Source organism: Hyperolius riggenbachi, chromosome 10 (genome assembly GCF_040937935.1).
Source record: "Hyperolius riggenbachi isolate aHypRig1 chromosome 10, aHypRig1.pri, whole genome shotgun sequence".
Classification (NCBI taxonomy): Eukaryota; Metazoa; Chordata; class Amphibia; order Anura; family Hyperoliidae; genus Hyperolius; species Hyperolius riggenbachi.
Genome location: NC_090655.1, coordinates 83,820,803 through 83,840,155, shown reverse-complemented (window position 1 = coordinate 83,840,155; position 19,353 = coordinate 83,820,803). Strand labels below are relative to the sequence as shown.

General features: G+C 43.1%; 1 protein-coding gene across 4 annotated transcripts in view; it reads right to left on the bottom strand.

Moving 5' to 3' along the window:
* RTKN2 (rhotekin 2) overlaps window positions 1-19,353 on the bottom strand; it is a 254,071-nt gene that overhangs the window by 67,798 nt on the left and 166,920 nt on the right. For 3 of the 4 annotated variants that reach the window (XR_011024318.1, XR_011024319.1, XR_011024320.1), the window contains exons 13-14: window positions 18,426-18,642; window positions 13,475-13,606 (exon numbers count right to left, since the gene is read on the bottom strand). Coding sequence is in view for 1 of the 4 variants with exons in the window: in XM_068255554.1 (XP_068111655.1) it covers window positions 18,588-18,642 (55 nt within the window). In the remaining 3 variants the exon portion in view is untranslated. Of the gene's footprint in view, window positions 1-13,474; window positions 13,607-17,768; window positions 18,643-19,353 lie in introns of those variants that run through there. The other variant, XM_068255554.1, reaches the window with a different exon arrangement.

Here is a 19,353-nt window from a genome sequence, read left to right as displayed (position 1 = left end):
GATTCCAGTAACAGTTCAGCTGTTAGACTGAAGCCCCTTTCAAACTGGGACGTTTTTATTGTGTTGCCCTAACCCTTTAACCGCAGGGTAACGATAAAGCAATGAAAATCTAGAAGACATTTCAGATCTGAGGCAGTGCAATGCACCTGGGGAGCATCTGCGTTGACATGCAGCGACCGGAAGTCATGCAAGTCAATAGCGCCACGGATATTTTTATATTTTTCGCATTGTGGTGCGCACGTATTTTTTCCAATACACTTCTGTGCAATTCCCATTTCCGGCACATGAAGTGAGGGCTAGAAAGCCTCACTTATAGGTTGGCTTCCTGCAAAAAGTTACAATACCACGCATTACCACCGGTATTCCCATAGGTTGTTCTTAGCGTTGCGATCATCCGATCGCACTGCATCCAAAATGCTGGTTGGTGATGTGAAACTGGCTTTAGAGTAATAAATCGGAAAGCCAGAACCTATTCCCAGCGTGTATTGATGCATTGTTTCTACGGTTGCAGAGAGCACAGTAAAATTTCAGTACCTGTAATGAAGAGTTTGGTGTAAATTCTGTGCATGTAAACCTGACTGATGGCTTGTTTAACGGTACGCCTTCCTGTTCTATACGATACGCCACAGCCGATCCATGGAATCCAAATGCATTCACGTTTTTTCTCCACTCGTAACACGCAGACCCAAGAGGAAGGCTGAGAAAATGGAGCTAAATTGTGCGGGTGCAACAGCAGGGCTGCCCTGCTTCACCAGATGTTTACTTTTGTTGTGCGCAGTGAAATTAGTTCCCACCGAGGCCATAAAAACCTTTTCAAACCTCACAGTTTACACTAGTCGCTAAATATTTTGGCAAAATAATGCATCAAGTCGACTAAAGCATCTGCTTGCGAAGGCTCATAAAAACACAGCTTCATTATCCTTTTAATCTTGTCCCGGGCACAGTGTGCCACGTTTTTATATTTATGGCTGCGAGTGCTACAAAGATTTAATGTAATCCATTAAAAAGAGAAATCTAGATAGGAAATAAGATTCAGCACGCTACTTTTAGCTCTTTGTTGCTTATTTATGTGGGAGTGATGTGCTAGTAAAGTGGTTGTTCTTGATTAAATAACCTTATGGATTTCAGGCGTTTTTTTTTTACCCTTAAGCATGTTACGATTAGAAGGAAATTAGCTTTGTCGTTTTTCCAGAGTGGCCAGTTCTTGTGGCTCGTGTATTGCATTACATTATGAACAAATGTGTTTAAAAAGGGACCTTTGACTTAAAGGGAACCTGAGATAGGAGATGAGCAATAAAGTATACATACCTGGGGCTTCCTCCAGCCCCCTCCGGCTTGATCGCTCCCTTAGCATGCTCTTCTCTCCCTCCGTTCGCCTACAATTGGTCCCGGGAAACTTTCAGTCTGGGCCCAACTGCACATGCAAGGCTCAGCCATGCGTGCTGCCACCGCAGTCACGTCGCCTCATGCGTTCTTGTGCCTGCACAGTACTACTTATCAGAACGAGATGGGAGTGTGCCTGGGCGGACTGCGCATGTGTCCTGTATCCATGGCTACACCAATGTCTCATGTGACCGGTTACGTGTTGCCAGGTCACATGAGGCGGCACTGTACACAGAGGGGAAGCCAGATTTCACGTGTCTGGCAATCCCATCACTAATCTGTCAAGAGTGGGTGAGAGATGCAGGGCCGGGGCAGCACATAGCATACATCCTGGGGATCAGAGCCGGGGTGCTGCTGCCAGCAGGGAGGAGATGCTGTCTTAGATGAAGCTGAGGGAAGTAACTTACCATGAGCATTTTCCCCGATAAAGCCTCATTCACATTACCCGAGTTGCACAAGAACACAACATATTAACCACTTCGCATCCAGACCTTGTTTTCAACATATTGACCAGAGCAGTTTTGACAGTTTAGCTATGTCCCTATTTAATCAGAAATAACTTTGTCCCTACTTATGACACAGAAATGAAATATATATTGTTTTTTTCAAGACAAACTAGGCTTTCATAGTATGCCATTTTTTCCCTCAAACAATTTTGCTTTCTATGAATTTTAATGGTAAAACAAAGAAAAAAATAGAAAAAACATGTATTTCTCAGTTTTACCAATTCCCGTTTAAAAATAAAAAGTGCTACTGTAGATAAAAAACACACATTTTGTTTGGCTGTTTCTACTGTTTATCACAAAACTTAAATTATGTTCCTGTCACAATTTATGGTGAAGATATTTGATTCTGAAATAATGCTACAGAGTGTGTTTTTCACTATGAATGAGAAAATAAAAGTATTTTTAATGGTAAAAATCAATGTCATTAGCTCAGGAAACTTATATTCCTGTTCACCAATTAGTCCTGCATCAGATAGTGCCAGAAATGTGCACAGGAGCAAGCCCAATCCTGCACAGCACTGCTTCAATACAGGTCAGTAGATTCTACTGACCTGTGGCTTAGATGAAGTCCCAGAGGACGTATATCTACTGACCTGTGGACGAAGTGGTTAAAGGAGAACTTCAGCCTAAACAAACATACTGTCATTAAGTTACATTAGTTATGTTAATTAGAATATATAGGTAATATAATTTTTTACCCACCCTGTTTTAAAAGAACAGGCAAATGTTTGTGATTCATGGGGGCTGCCATCTTTGTCATGGGGCAGCCATCTTTTTGGTTAAAATGAGGTGACGAGGAGCAGGAGACACAGTTCCAACTGTCCTGTGTCCTGGTAACCCCTCCCAGCTGTACACGCTAGGCTTCAAATGTCAAATTCAAAATGTAAAAAAAAAAAAAATTTGCACCAAAACAGCAGAACGAGAGCAACAACAAGTTTTCTTCTGTGCAGCTAAAAATGAGGCTTGGATAAGAGAAACAAAGTTCTGATGCTGTGAAACTGTTAAAGAAACACCAGGCCTTTTCAGTGCTGCTGAGTCGATTTTTAGTCCGGAGGTTCACTTTAACATATTTAATCCCACTCAGGGTCGGATTTGTACTCTTTACTACAAAAGGCAATTGTCCGCAGCCACCCTCCTCCAGTATAGATAGCCAGATGACGACCCCCCCCAGTATAAGTAGCCCATTGACCCTTCCCTCCAGTGTAGATAGCCAGATGATCCTCCCTCCAGTATAGGTAGCCCATTGACTCTTCCCTCCAGTATACATAGCCCGATGGCGTACGACGGATAATGGCGCGGAAGACTTGGGCGCAGGATACAGCCGGTATATAGCTGATCCTGCTGCTGCAAAAGATCCCGGCCGTGTGAAATACTACTCCCCCTCCAGGACGCCATGGATGGTGGGGAATGAAATAAGCAATTGCTGGAAGCCGAATTATTGTGTTTTAAAAGTAAATTCAGCTCCGTCTTCTGTGCGCTGCTATAGCCGTAATTCCTATTACAGCCTATGGTGGCGCCGGCTGCGCCCAAGTCTCCAGCGCTGGAATCGCCATATTCGGCCTGATGACCCTCTGCCCTCCAGTTTAGATAGCCGATAGGCCCCCCTTCTTCTCTCCAGTATGAGAAGGCAGATGACCCTTTCCCCCCTCTTCCATATAGATAGCCTGATGACCCCCTCCCCTTCCCTCAAGTATAGGTAGCCAGTATACCCTTTTCTTCCCCCTAGTATAGCCTGCTGTCCATCTGCCCTTGGTGGCCTATGTGTACTTAGCTTCAATCCAGCCCTGATCCCACTGTTCACAGACCTTAATGAGTGTTACAGCAGATTGCATTATTTCAAAGCACTGTGTACTCTACAGAAAATTTATAGATTGTGAAAACTTGTACCCACCGAAGCAACTGATAAGTGGGTATAAATTGTGCACACGTTATAACTGGTGCTATGCAGGCATACTGCAATACTTAGTGTCAATAAAGCACAATGTATCAGGGGCGTAACTAGGTCCCACCGAGCCCCCCTGCAGAAATTCTTAACGCCCCCCCCCCTTCCTGGGGCCCGCTCGGGACGTTTTGGGGGGCTGGAGGGGTCGCAGCATGAGGGGAAAGCCATGCTGCACCTTGGCAGGGAGGGGGGACCCCCCCCCTCACCTCAGGCTCTCCCCTCTGCACTCCCCTCCAGCATCAATACGTTTGTCTGTGCAGAGGCGGGCAGCGGCAGATACATGCCTTCCGTGCGCTCCAGGCTCCAGCATGGATGTTTCTCCCTCTAGTGTCCGACGCGACTTCCTGTTTATACAGGAAGTCGCGTCAGAGGCTAGAGAGCAGAACGTCCATGCTGAACGTCCATGCTGGCTCCCTCCCCCAAACACCCCTCCCCCCCCCGCCGAAACCCCGTGCGCAGCCTGGCCAATGAATGCCAGGCAGGGCTGAGAGGTGGATCGGGACTCTGTGTGACGTCACGACGTCATCGCGATCGGGGAAGCCCTAAAGGAAATCCTGTTCAGAACGGGATTTCCTTACGGGCATACGCGCCGGAGGCGATCGGAGGGTACGCGCAGAAGCGGCAGGGAGGGGGGAATCAGGTAGCTAGCGCTAGGCTAGGTAGATGGATTTCAAAAAAAAAAAAAAAATGTACTGCTGCGCCGCCACCCTGGCGATCTTAATAGAACGCCAGGGTGGTTAAACCTGACAGGGCACACCTTTGAAGTGAAAACCATTTCAGGTGACTACCTCTTGAAGCTCATCAAGAGAGTGTGCAAAGCAGTAATTCAAAGCAAAAGGCGGCTACTTTGAAGAACCGAGAATATGACATATTTTCAGCTGTTTCACACTTTTTGGTTATGTACTATAGTTCCACATGTGTTAATTCATAGTTTGGATGCCTTCAGTGTGAATCTACAATGTTCATAGTCATGAAAATAAATGAGAAGGTGTGTCCAAACTTTTGGTCTGTACTATAATATAATATATAGATATAGATACAGATACAGAGATAGATAGATAGATATAGCGAGATATCTCTATATATCTATACATCTATACACGATGGCTTGCAAAAGTATTCGGCCCCCTTGACGTTTTCCACATTTTGTCATATTACTGCCACAAACATGAATCGATTTTATTGGAATTCCACATGAAAGACCAATACAAAGTGGTGTACACGTGAGAAGTGGAACGAAACTCATACATGATTCCAAACATTTTTTACAAATCAATAACTGCAAAGTGGGGTGTGCGTAATTATTCAGCCCCCTTTGGTCTGAGTGCAGTCAGTAGCTCAGAGACAATGCCTGATGAGTGCTAATGACTAAATAGAGTGCACCTGTGTGTAATCTAATGTCAGTACAAATACAGCTGCTCTGTGACGGCCTCAGAGGTTGTCTAAGAGAATATTGGGAGCAACAACACCATGAAGTCCAAAGAACACACCAGACAGGTCAGGGATAAAGTTATTGAGAAATTTAGAGCAGGCTCAGGCTACAAAAAGGTTTCCAAAGCCTTGAACATCCCACGGAGCACTGTTCAAGCGATCATTCAGAAATGGGAGTATGGCACAACTGCAAACCTACCAAGACAAGGCCGTCCACCTAAACTCACAGACCGAACAAGGAGAGCACTGATCAGAAATGCAATCAAGAGGCCCATGGTGACTCTGGACGAACTGCAGAGATCTACAGATCAGGTGGGGGAATCTGTCCATAGGACAACCATTAGTCGTGCACTGCACAAAGTTGGCCTTTATGGAAGAGTGGCAAGAAGAAAGCCATTAACAGAAAAGCATAAGAAGTCCCATTTGCAGCTTGCCACAAGCCCTGTGGGGGACGCAACAAACGTGGAAAAGGGCGCTCTGGTCAGATGAGACCAAAATTGAACTTTTTGGCCAAAATGCAAAATGCTATGTGTGGCGGAAAACGAACACTGCAGATCACTCTGAACACACCATCCCCACTGTCAAATATGGTGGTGGCAGCATCATTCTCTGGGGGTGTTTCTCTTCAGCAGGGGCAGGGAAGCTGGTCAGAGTTGATAGGAAGATGGATGGAGCCATATACAGGGCAATCTTGGAAGAAAACTTCTTGGAGTCTGCAAAAAAGACTTGAGACTGGGGTGGAGGTTCACCTTCCAGCAGGACATCGAACCTAAACATAAAGCCAGGGCAACAATGGAATGGTTTAAAACAAAACATATCCATGTGTTAAAATGGCCCAGCCAAAGTCCAGATCTAAATCCAATCGAGAATATGTAGCAAGATCTGAAAACTGCTGTTCACAAATGCTGTCCATCTAATCTGACTGATCTGGAGCTGTTTTGCAAAGAAGAATGGGCAAGGATTTCAGTCTCTAGATGGGCAAAGCTGGTAGAGACATACCCTAAAAGACTGGCAGCTGTAATTGCAGCAAAAGGTGGTTCTACAAAGTATTGACTCAGGGGGCTGAATAATTATGCACACCCCACTTTGTAGTTATTTATTTGTAAAAAAATGTTTGGAATCCTGTATGATTTTTGTTCCACTTCTCACGTGTACACCACTTTGTATTGGTCTTTCAGGTGGAACTCCAATAAGATTGATTCATGTTTGTGGCAGTAATGTGACAAAATGTGGAAAACTTCAAGGGGGCCGAATACTTTTGCAAGCCACTGTATCTATCTATCTCTATATCTATCTATCTATCTATCTCTCTATCTATCTATCTATCTATCTATCTATCTATCTATCTATCTATCTATCTATCTTTCTTTCTTTCTTTCTTTCTATCTCTATAGTTAGTTACCTTAGGGACAACTTTTTTTAATAATTATGTCAAGAGGGTATATTACTATTAATTTTTAATGTACGGGCTTGTAATTCGTGATGATGCAAAACTGAAAAAATGCACTTTTATTTCCAAATAAAATATTGGCGCCAAATTAATATCTGAGACAAATGGGCAAATAAAATGTGTGGCTTTTGTCCACAGTGTAACGTTTTATTTTAACACTATAATGGCCAAAAACTGAGAAATAATGCATTTTTTCAGTTTTTTTTCTTATTCCAATTAAAATGCGTTCAGGATAAAATAATTCTTAGCATACTGTACCTCCCAAAGAAAGCCTAATTGGTGGCGAGAGAAACAAGATAGATCATTTCGCTATTGGCGAAAGAAAAGGAGGAGTGCTGACAGGTTAAAATTGCTCTGGTCCACAAAAGGGAAAAAACCTGCAGTGGTCAAGTAGTTAAACACTTTGATTGGCTTTGGGCAAATACGTTCCTATTCACCAATTTGAATTTGCAGCAAAACGATGCACAGTTAGCCATTAAACGCATTACAGTGGAACCTTGGTTTGCAAGCATAATTTGTTCCCAGAAACATGCTTGTAATCCAAAGCACTCCTATCAAAGCGAATCAAATCTCAATGAAGGTTTGATGTCTGCATTTCTACTCCACTAACACCAGACGATACTTCACTTAGTTCAAGTATACCTAAGAGAGTGAGTGCTGTTTTATCAATAGAGGAAGTTCACACCAAGCATTGATGTAGGTTTCTTCTTGTAATGCACTTTGTACAAGTAGGGAATAAACTGATAAATAAGAACTATTCATTGCTAAATGTTTTGAAAGCATCTTATATGTACAGTACATGTACACATACATCACACACACATACAGAACATGGCTATGATGCTACCTATTGTCACCTTCCTTATACCTTTTCCTTACAAGTAGCAGTAGGGTATTGTACCGTGTTAGCCATCAGTAAAAGCAAGAAGTTTTAAATCAGGATGATACCATTTAATGGCTAACTACAAATGAATAAGAATAAACAAGCTTTCGGCCTTGCAGCCTTCGTCAGGTTTACATCCTGGGAGGACTGTAACCTTGTTTGCTTATATTTCAGGAGTTCAGTCCTGGGGATGTTGCTGGCTACAAGGTTACAGTCCTCCCATGGCTGAGGCCCAAATCAGGAAAGCCAGCAACATCCCCAGGACTGAACTCCTGAAATATAAGCAAAACCAGAAAGAGGAACGTGTCCCTTTGGTTGTTACCTACAACCCACACCTGGAAATCTTAAGGAGGATTGCGAAGGAACTTCATCCCATTTTACACAAGGATCACAGACTGAGAACGATATTCCCTAAACCTCCACTCTTGTCATATCGGCAACCACACAATCTAAAACAGATGATTGTCAGGAGCTCTTTGAATAGTCCTCAACAAAACGGAACATCACCCTGCCGACAAAAAATATGTGGGACCTGCAGACACATTTACTCCACTGACAGGGTAACGATACCAGGTTCACAACAGGAGTACAGAGTACAAGGTAAATTTTCCTGTGGGTCCACCAATCTGGTATATCTGATCATGTGTGCTAAATGCCCCAATGTTATGTACGTGGGAGAAACTGGACAAACACTGCGCAAACGTATGAATGGACACAGGCACACTATTAATGATACCAAATCTGGACTCCCAGTTGCTACACACTTTCGGTCCAACGGACACAGCATGGATGATCTTCGTGTCACTGCCCTGAAGGGCGGCTTCAAAACGTCAAATGACCGATTAATAGCAGAAACAAAATTTATAAATTGGTTCAAAGCTGTGCAGAAGGGTTTGAATAAGGACAACAACTTTCTATATTGGTATGAGATTGATGATATATTAACTGTCTCAGCCACTCTAGCTGAACTTGTGAACTAAGAATTTACGATACCTCTGGGTCAATCCTAACACCAGGTCTGTGAGCAATGGAGTAAACAAGGATCCTTATCTTACCCCAATTAGATGGTCTGTTTGTATTAAGGCATCTTAATGACGTATTTATGCTTGAAAAAAATATCTGTTTTCTCTTTTGATGTTGCATGTATATAAGCTGTCTGTACCACCAGCTTGCAAACTAACAGGATGTAAACCTGACGAAGGCTGCAAGGCCGAAAGCTTGTTTATTCTTATTCATTTGTAGTTAGCCAATAAATGGTATCATCCTGATTTAAAACTTCTTGCTTTTCCTTACAAAACTCACTGCTTCCCAGCAGTGTATTAATATGACAAACAAAAAAAAAATCATTAACCTTCTGCACTAAAAACACTCACAGAGAGCTTGAACTCTAGTAGCTATAAAAACACCTAGGTTACAGAATTGTATTTGGGTGCAAAAATGGAGGATATTGGCTTCCAAAATGGAATTGCATGCAACAACATTCTGTACTGGTCCCCTTTCACCAGCATTGAGGTTTTGTCATAGAAAGGGTCCCTACTCTAACTTTACCAAAAAGCAAGCAACAAAGCACTTCATGCTCTTGAACCAGAGAATCACGCTGAGGCACTGTTAGGCTCTACCATGATAGCGAACACACACATGCACATAAATCATATCACAAATCTCCAATGGATAGGTCATGCAGCTCAAATTTCTATCTTAGGCTGGGAGCACACCTGCCAATGCAATTTCATGCGCTCCCAGCCTTATGATGTATAGCTATTTAACAGTAGGATGCCAGCTGATCACAGTACAAGCATTACCAATTACCAATAAAGGATAACCCAGAGGAGACTAGGCATGCTCAGTAGTGGTGGGTTCAGTAACAGGAGAGGACCGACCCCTTTTACATGCAGTTGCTATCAATTATCTAGTGTATCCCTCTGTGCCAGAAATCTATGAGGCTCCGTAGTTAAACCATGTCATAAACAGCTGAGCTTGCCTCTGGATTTTGTCAGAAGTGTCTGCTAAGTAGCTAGATTGTAGCTACTGGCCAACTAAAACTTACAAAATGTCAATGTTTGCTGCTGCTAATTTGGCAGTGCATGGAGCACGCAGTACTTGGTGTGCCGTTGGGATTTTCTGGTAACCATCTTTATGAGCAGTTTAATGTGTGATTATCTACAAACATGGCTATATTGACTTCCCAAGTGGCCTCGAGCTGAATGCATCCTTTGCAAATCTGTTGTTAAACCAAAATTAAACTAAGTTAAGCATATATAGTGCATCTAAACAATACTATATTATTGATTTTAGGTGCAGTCACCTGGGCAACTCTTAGCACATTATTCTTATGCATGAGTTATTTGTGTGACATAGAGCATTAGTAGGACATCTGCAGTTTATTTTAATTACTCAACTTTTTTCTAATCAGCACTTGCATACTTCTTCTATTTGCACATTACGGTTAATGGTTTTACTAACAGTGTTGCAATTATTTCTTAAAAGGTGCCTTATGCTATATTTTTATTGTTACTGAATAATACACTTTACTGGGACATAACACATAGAATAGCATATACAGTTAGGGAACATGAGACTAAAATTTTTGCAAGAAGCCATTGGAAAATATAAATATTAGCTCACATCTGTCAGGAGCTTATAAAACTCAGACAGGCTCTCAGTGTACTGCAGCATCTGATTTCCAGAACAGAGTTTCAATGAGCTCCAGTGTATTCCAAAATATCCTAAGATTTAAAAAGTGTACCCGAGGCAACATGCGACATGAGATAAACATACATATGTACAGTGCAAATCATAACAGCCAGGCTTTTTCTTTTTTATTTTGCTGCCTGAAGGAGTTAATGCTCAGGCATAACAGTAAAAGCTTCTGTCTGGTCAGTAGCATATCAGGAATATAGTAATCCTCACTGATAACCAAAGTACAAAAAAAGTAGCAAAAATAAAAGATTTCCTGGCAGAATACAAATTAGGGCAGGGGAGAGATAGAAAAAGGTCATTAGGTTAATGTATTTTAACTCTGGACTTAATAGGCTGCCATTGAGCAAAGAAAATAAAACATCCAATTAGCTTGGCAAATTTAAAAATATAAAATAACACCATGGGATATCTTAAAAAATAAAAATTTAGGAGTAGGAGGTTAAATACAATTATTTATCTCATCAGTTTGTTTTCACCTCGGGTTCACTTTAACAAAACCAATAAATGTTTTGCATAGCCCTCTATTTTTAAGACCTTGGTCCAACAGCAGTCCCGCCTGCCCCCACCCAGGATCACTGACAGCAGTGTACATGGGCGTTCAATAGGATTGCTCAGTTCACGTGAAAGCAACACCTGGTACCTTTGCTACCTGGTGATCTAGGTTTGGAAAGTAGAGAAATTAAGCACCATATATACCCCAAGGGCCATTCACTCCTTTCCTTGCACGTTTACACAAACACCATGTGGCAATGCACTACCCATTATTGTGAATGTGGCCATTCACATTATGTCCGTATTAACCTTCCTAGCGGTAAGCTCGAGCTGAGCTCGGGCTATGCCGCACAGGATTTCTCAGGCCCTGCTGGGCCGATTTGCATAAATTTTTTTTGCAACACGCAGCTAGCACTTTGGTAGCTGCGTGTGCACTCCGATCGCCGCCGCCGCTCCGCTCCCCCCCCCCCCCAGACCCTGTGCGCTGCCTGGTCAATCAGTGCCAGGCAGCGCTGAGGGGTGTATCGGACTCCCAATGACGACACGACGTCGATGATGTCATGGCGACGGGGGAACCCTCCAGGAAATCCCATTCTTTGAACGGGATTTCCTGATCGAAGCGGGCGGGGGATGCCGCTGCACAGCGGCCATCATGTAGCAAGCCCAGGGCTCGCTACAAGATTTAAAAAATAAATAAATTAAAAAAAAAAAAAAACTGCTTCGCAGCCCCCTGGCGGTTTTTAATAGACCGCCAGGAGGGTTAATGGACATAGTAATGTTAGTTTCGTTCAGTTTTGTTTTTTTTTCCCCCTCCTCATACATAACTAATGCAGTCTGATTGGCTGAAGTTTCTTTCACTTCTGGTTTCCCCTCCCACACCTCTTTTCCTCTCTGATTGGCCAATATTTCTTGTGCTGAGAAAGTGACTCAGCTGAAATCCGATCCATACAGATAAACCAGGTTTGCAAAGTCACACAATGATTTGTGAGGATGCACACAGCTGCAGAGCTCTGTGAGAGTGCCTGAAGACAGAGGGGGCGGGCAATGCATAATCAGGCAGAGCAGAGTAAGGGCCCGTTTCCACTAGTGCGGTGCGGAATCGCCACATATCACCTCTGACAAAATCGCATGCGGATGCGATTCCGCATGCGTTTTTTGCCGCGACTTCGCATAGGCAGGGTATATGCGATTTTAACCATGTCACTGCCTGTGTCAATTTACATTACTTTCAATGCGAAATCGCACGCGAAATCGCGGGAAAAACCGCATGCAAAAAACGCATGCGATTTCCCTATTAAATACATTGCCTGCGATTCGCCTGCATTCCACACGCAGGCGAATTCTGCAGGGTCTACCGTGCAGAAAAATCCTGCACATAAAAACGCAAATGAAAACAGAAGTGGATGGGACTGTTTCCACTTGTCAATTGCCTATGCGAATCCGCATGCGTTGTCTGCATGCGAATTCGCGCTAGTGGAAACGGGCCCTAAGGCCCAGTGCACACCGAGCGGTTTTTGGAGCGATCCACCGGCCGCATCCGCCTGGAAAAATGCTTGGCTAATGTATTGCAATGGGATGGTGCACACCGGCGGTTTGAGGTTTTTGCCAAGCCGCAAACGCACCTCCTGCTGCGCGTTTGCGGTTTGCTAAAAAACCTCAAACCGCCGGTGTGCACCACACATTGAAATACAATAGCCAAGCGTTTTCACTGGCTGATGCGGCTGGTGGATCGCATACAAAATCCGCTTGGTGTGCACCCGGCCAAATATCTGCTCTCTGCTCCCAAAACCGCTAGCGTTTTGACGATCTCCTAGCGGTTTTGGTGTGCACTGGGCCTAAGGGAGGAAATGACATCAGGATTGCATTCAGACACAGGGATTCTAAAATATAAACTCACATAAACAGAATTCTCTTTATTTACTATATAAGACTCACTGAAATCAAAATGTGGTCATTGCAATTCATATGTTATGTAAGTAGAGCAAGTATTTATCAACTAATATGTGTGTCTTTTTTTCTGAGATAGTATGACTCTCCTCTTTAAAGGAGCAGTCTTAGGCCTGGTGCACACCAAAAACCGCTAGCAGATCCGCAAAATGCTAGCAGATTTTGAAACGCTTTTTTTTATTTTTCTGTAGCGTTTCACCTAGCATTTTGCGGTTTTGGGAAGAGTTTTTGGTGTAGATTTCATATATTGTTACAGTAAAGCTGTTACTGAACAGCTTCTGTAACAAAAACGCCTGCAAAACCGCTCTGAACTGCCGTTTTTCAGAGCGGTGTGCGTTTTTCCTATACTTAACATTGGAGGCAGAAACGCCTCCGCAATCCAAAAAATGCCTCACCCCGGGAGTATGTTTTTCAGCAAAACGCATCCCGCTCTGGTGTGAACCACCCCATTGAGATACATTGACCAAGCGTATCCGCAGCCGCAAGTGGCTGCAGAAACGCTCAATAAGCCGCTCGGTGTGCCCCTGCCCTTAGTGCTATAACCTGGGTTGTTGGCAAATGGTAAGCCTTACACAAACTTTAAGGTGAGGCTTTACACGCGTTTTATGAAGTTTGGTCTAACCTGGCTCAATCATACTAAAACATTTATAAATATTGTCCAAAGAACTAACAAGGAACCCACCATTGTGAAGGTGTTCACCTTCGATATGCATTATATACACAAAAGTAGGGTAACTTACCTCCAATTTTTAATAAAAGTCAATAAGCCTGGAAATGATGCGTGTGAAGACCATCTACGACATTTCAGTAATATTCTCCATCTTCATCAGGTAAAAAGTGTCTGGTGCAGAGTAGCCTTTTATGCTAGAGTTCTGCAAAGAATCAGCATTTTTTATCCTTCTACAAATCGATATTTTGATTGTACTACATATTGAAAATGCTTTACTTTCAATAGCTTTTCATTACATCCAATGTTTAAACAAACTGATCTCTAATTTAATCTATTAAAAAACCTATTAAGGTTGGGCAACATGACCCTTTCCAATCCTGTCGGACTGTGCCCAGCATAGGCATTTTCCCCCCATAGCACCAATGTAGGACATAGTCAGTCACACGAAAAACTGGCTGCTGTTAATAAAATCCAGCATAGCGCCATCTCCTTCTGATCAAAGTGTTAGGCTATGTCCGATAATTTGAACACTGCTCGCCTCATCTGCCACCCCTGCGCCTGCCTTTTGCCCCAATGCATTTTTATAGATGAAGGGGGCACCGCTGCTGGATCGGGTCTGGAATAGCACCCCCTAGTTCAGTGATCTGCAAACTTGTCTCTCCAGCTGTTAAGGAACTACAAGTCCCACAATGTATTTGCCTTTATGATTCCTGACTGTGGCGGTCAGACTCCAGCAATGCATTGTGGGACTTGTAGTTCCTTAACAGCTGGAGAGCCAAGTTTGCAAATCACTGCCCTAGCTTGATCATAATCCACTGCTCTGATCCTCTGTAGCAGCATCGAGCAACACGTAATAACGACGTTATGGTGGCGCTCGTGCAGGGGGCACTTGAGCTGGCAGTGGCCACTCTCCTGCAACTGATGTTGGGCCCCACCCCCTGACATTTTGTATTGGAGCCTCCAAAGCCCTGGTCCTCTTTCTGGATAGCCCACACACCCAAGGGGAAAAAATTGGTGCTGGGGATCTAGAAAAAAGACTGAAAAGGGATAACATTGAACCTGAAGTGAAAGTAAACTTATGAGCTAATCCATTGAATGTGTTGTATGGAATAAATAGAACATTAGTAACATGGAAATGAGTCCTTTTAATTTTCAGCTTAATGGCCTAAATGTTTTAGAGGCTGTCACAGTACTTATTCAGAATCCAATACACATTGTTAAAAGAGAACCTGTAGAGAGTAGGGATGATCACAGATATGCAAATTCTTCAGAGTTGATGCACATTTATGCAACATTTTATGCAGATGTATGCAGTTTGAAAATGGACCAATCAATTTAAACCAGGTTTAAATTGGTCCTTTTCCAATCTGCATATATTTGCATTAAAATGTGCATAATTTTGGAAGTATTTGCATCTCATTGATCATCCCTAGTAGTGAGTGAGATATGGAGGCTGTCATATTTATTTCCACTAAACAATACCAGTTGTCGGGCAGTCTGATCCTCTGCCTCTAAAGGCTCGTTTCCACTAGTGCGGCGTGCGTCTCGTAGACGCACGCCGGCACTGAGCAGGTGGGCGGGATCGCAGGCGATTCCCATCAGCCGTGCCATGCACGGCTATGGGAATCGCAGCCTCCGCCGCGAATTCTGTGGGGGTTTCCGGCCGAATCGCTACTGCAAGCGATTCAGCCGGCGGCGCCGTTATCCCCTATGGCAGAGTTTCCCCGCGCGATTTGCCTGCGGGGAAACTCTGCGGATTCGCGGCCGTTTCCGCGAGAGTGGAAACGGGCCCTAATACATTTAGCTTTAGAGCACTTGATCTGTATGCTTGTTCAGGGTCTGACTGCATTCGCTGCATGCTTGTTTGTGGTGTGCAATTCAAACACTACTGCAGCCAAAGAGATCAGGAAGAATGCCAGTCAACTGCTAATATTTAAGGCTGCTTTCACAGTGCGGCGTTAAAGTCGCACGTTATAAAAAGGGATAACGCAGACTAACGCACAGCAATACAAAGTATGTGCGACATTCACAGTGCTCACGTTGCGTTGTGTGTAACGTGTAGCAATATTTATGAAGTGCTGCATGCTGTGCGTTATATGCGTTATTAGCTACGTTGGACTGTTTGCACATGCTCAGAAATGTTTTTGATTTTTTTTAAATGTGACGCATGCGCTGTTTTCATTCTATCAGTATGCAACGAAAACTCACCAAGAAACAACGCAGTTCAATATAACGTCCAACTTCAAAACTAACATGCGTTGCGTTAGGGGCACGTTGTGCGACCTTAACGTCGCATCAAACGCAACGTCCCACTGTGAAAGAGGCCTAAAAGTAAAATAAGACAGCCTCCTTATCGCTCTCACTTCAGGTTTCCTTTTATTTGAAAAAGAATTAGGCCCCATTCACACTATTGTTTTGCCGCGATTTCGGCAAAACGCTCAAACTCTAGTGCTTTTTAAAAGCGCTAGCGTAATGAAACCCCTATGGGCCCGTTCTTACTTGGGTGATTTGCGCTAATCTCCGCAAATAGACCAAAAACGGGCAAAACCGTGAAACGCAAACACATCCCGGCGATCGCGTTTCAGTGCTATAGAAGCGCTAAATGCGATCGGGGAAAAATCGCCACAGTGATTTTTCAGCGTGGAATCGCGTTAATCACTCCTGCAAAGCGCCGGAAAAAAATCTACGGCGGTTTGCATTACTAAGTGTGAATGGGGCCTCAATGACCGTTTGAATTTTCCTGCACTAAAACCTTATCAGAAGCCTTATTCCACTTTCTCAGCTGCTTTAGCCTCAATTTACTTTTCAGGAAACTTAACTGAATTCAACAAGCTTTTTGACAAGCTCTTTTGCATGGATAACAACTATTTTTTTTAGCTCTTGCTGAACTGAAAATTAAAAAGGGACTTCAGATATTTTCTTAGTACGGTAGGACTAGTATATGTCATGTTCCTATTATCTCTTCATATCACTTCAGGTATGCTTAAAATTACTTTTAGATTAGATTGGACAACTGTATAGTCAAAGATGTGGAAGACAGGTTTTTAATTGCATGTTATGGTTACCTTTAGTTCCATAGTTTTGTCTAGCTTGTACATTTGAAGAAAAAAAAAAAAAAAAAAAAAAACACAACAACAACAGAATACATTGGTAAAATGGGCAGAAAATTTTATTTACAACAGTGTAAAACATTAGTAAAAATTCAACCCATAAAACTCATAAATTAGTAGCCATCAAAATAATTAAGTGGAATGTTGTAAGTAAACATTTATTAACTATCGTAGCTATAAACATACCTATCCAAAATCTATAAAAGTCACAGCACATTAGGCAGTATATGAAAGAGCATTCACCTTCAACAGCTTGTAGCCCGCCTGCAGTTCTAAGTAGTACAGAGCCACAAGCATAAAGCAACAACATTACATGTGTGAAACCATTTAATGAAACTATATAAATGGGACCTTTTCAGACTGGCTAATCAGATGTGTTAGATCCAACAGGTACTAAAAACACTTGAAAATTATTTGCTGCCAACCGTGAGGAAATTTGTCAGAAATGGGTCACTCAAATCACAGGGAACCACCGTTTACAATAATCCTGTCACATTTCAGGCTCCTTTCACACTCTTTAGAATTTGTTGTGGTGTGATTAATCTTCAACCGCACCCAAATCCCACTGCACCTAGACCAGTGATCTGCAAACTTGGCTCTCCAGCTGTTAAGGAACTACAATGCATTGTGGGAGTCTGACAGCCACAGTCGTGATTCCGAAAGGCAAATGCATTGTGGGACTTGTAGTTCCTTAACAGCTGGAGAGCCAACTTTGCAGATCATTGACCTAGACGGTGTGCCCATACAGTGCCATGCAAATATGCCTCTGCCAATGTAAACGTGCATATCCCCATATTAATGCATAGTACCGCAACCAAAGTTATAGATCCATAGGACTATCATTGAATTCGTGTTTGTCCATTGTGGCTGGATAGTGTACGGTTAAGGGCTTTGACACAGGAGACCAGGGTTTGATTCTCGGCTCTAACTGCTCAGTTCGCCAGCACCTACTATTCAGTAGGAAACCTTGGGCAAGACTCCCTAACACTTCTACCGCCTATAGAGCGCACCCTGGTGGCTGCAGATCTGGGGATTTGAGTCTGCCAGGAGAAAAGCAAGATATAAATGTTTCTGTCTTATCTTGTGTTGTGGCTTATACCCCCCCCCCCCCCCTTCCCCCCAGTGACCAAGGTATTTTTTACAATTCAGGCCACTGCAGCTTTAAGGGCTTGCTGCAGGGCCATACAACTCATCCCACAAGTGATTGCCCCCCTTTTCTGCCCACCAACAGAGCTTTCTGTTGGTGGACTCTGATCGCTGCTGGGATATTTAAAAATTTGCTTTTTTTTATGAAGACCCTCCCTCTCCCTGCCAGCCAATCCCAGGCATCAGCCTATGAGAGCTGATCACTGCGTAAGCCTCTCCAGGTGACAGACGACCCCAGGACTTAACTCCAATTGACGTTTTGCAGTCCTAGGGTAGCCGCTGCGTTCACACCTATTGGTGTGATGCGGTCGTAAGAAAGTTAAACCCTGTTCCCGACCTTTCTACAGTTAAAGCCTTACTGACCCCTGCTCTTCTAGCTCCAGAAATGCTTTCTATATCTACATTGCTGTATACTGGTATATAATCCCACCCTTACAGTGATGTTTCAGCCTAGGCTATTAAGCCGTGCACCCTTCCACCCCAGAACACTATTTGGAGCATACAGCAAACATACATTCCACAGTGATGCACCTTGCCAGCCGTAAAGATGTCCCCACCTGTTATGTACATTTTAAAATGTAAATCAGAAAGGAAAGCTTTTACAATAAGCAAACACTAACTAAATAATTTATGACTGAATACTGAGAAAGTTCCTCTTTAAGTCGGTCATCAGCATGTTACTTTCATGTGCAGCTGGTAAGCACCTGTGGCATTTAGAGAAATTGTACATATCTGCTATGAAAAAAAAAAATAATGAATGCCTACCTGCTCCCTCGGCCAATGATGGTAGATGAGATGCAAACAATTCAGAATGGATGCACATTTTATGCAAAACTCTCACTCAAAAAAAAATTCTCTTTCTTGCCGTTCATAGGTTGGCTGATATTGGCAATTTCAGTCAGCCAGAGTGTTAGATCTGTGGCTACCTTATTCCTGTCGGAGGCATAACAGGCCTTGCTCTGAGGGTACTCTCACTCTATCACTGTAGGTAAAGATACGATAGGTAAAAATCAGCTGTGTGATGTGGTGGCCAAGGACCAGTTATAGCGTCTTACATAATATCGTAGGGTTGCCTAATGAGAGGAGTTCTCAAGTTGTGACACTAAAAAAAAAAAAAAAAGTGAGGCTAGGTTCACAGTGGTTGTTGCTTTCCTTGGAACAGCAGGTACACAACGGGTAAGCAGTGCCGTGTGTTGCATCGCATACAGCGAGGGATACAGTCAATGAAAAGTATGCTTCTCTAACGGCTATCGTGCGCTTTGCATTAAAGTGGATTACAATGTTATACCCTGTCACACTGCACCTCCTGCACTGTGAACGACGTTTAGGTGGATGCATTGCAGTGTGGCGAGCCATGATACAAAGCTGCTGTTATGCTCCACCACAACACACCAATGAACATAACCTTCATGATGAGGTCAGACTGAGGTCTGTATTCCACCAGGGAAATAGGGATGAAGAACAATAAATATCCACAGTGGGGATAGCCAGAAAAAAAAAAAAGTATCAATCCTTCTCCACTATATCCAAAACTAAAAGCTTTGGACTTAAGTTACACTATAAGCCTACTGTTGGTATTGTGTATCACACATAAGAACATGGGCAAGGGTGATGCTGGGGAAGGGTTAAAAAACGCAGCTGAGATTATTCAAGCAATTAAGTATCTATACAGGAAACTATATATACACACACA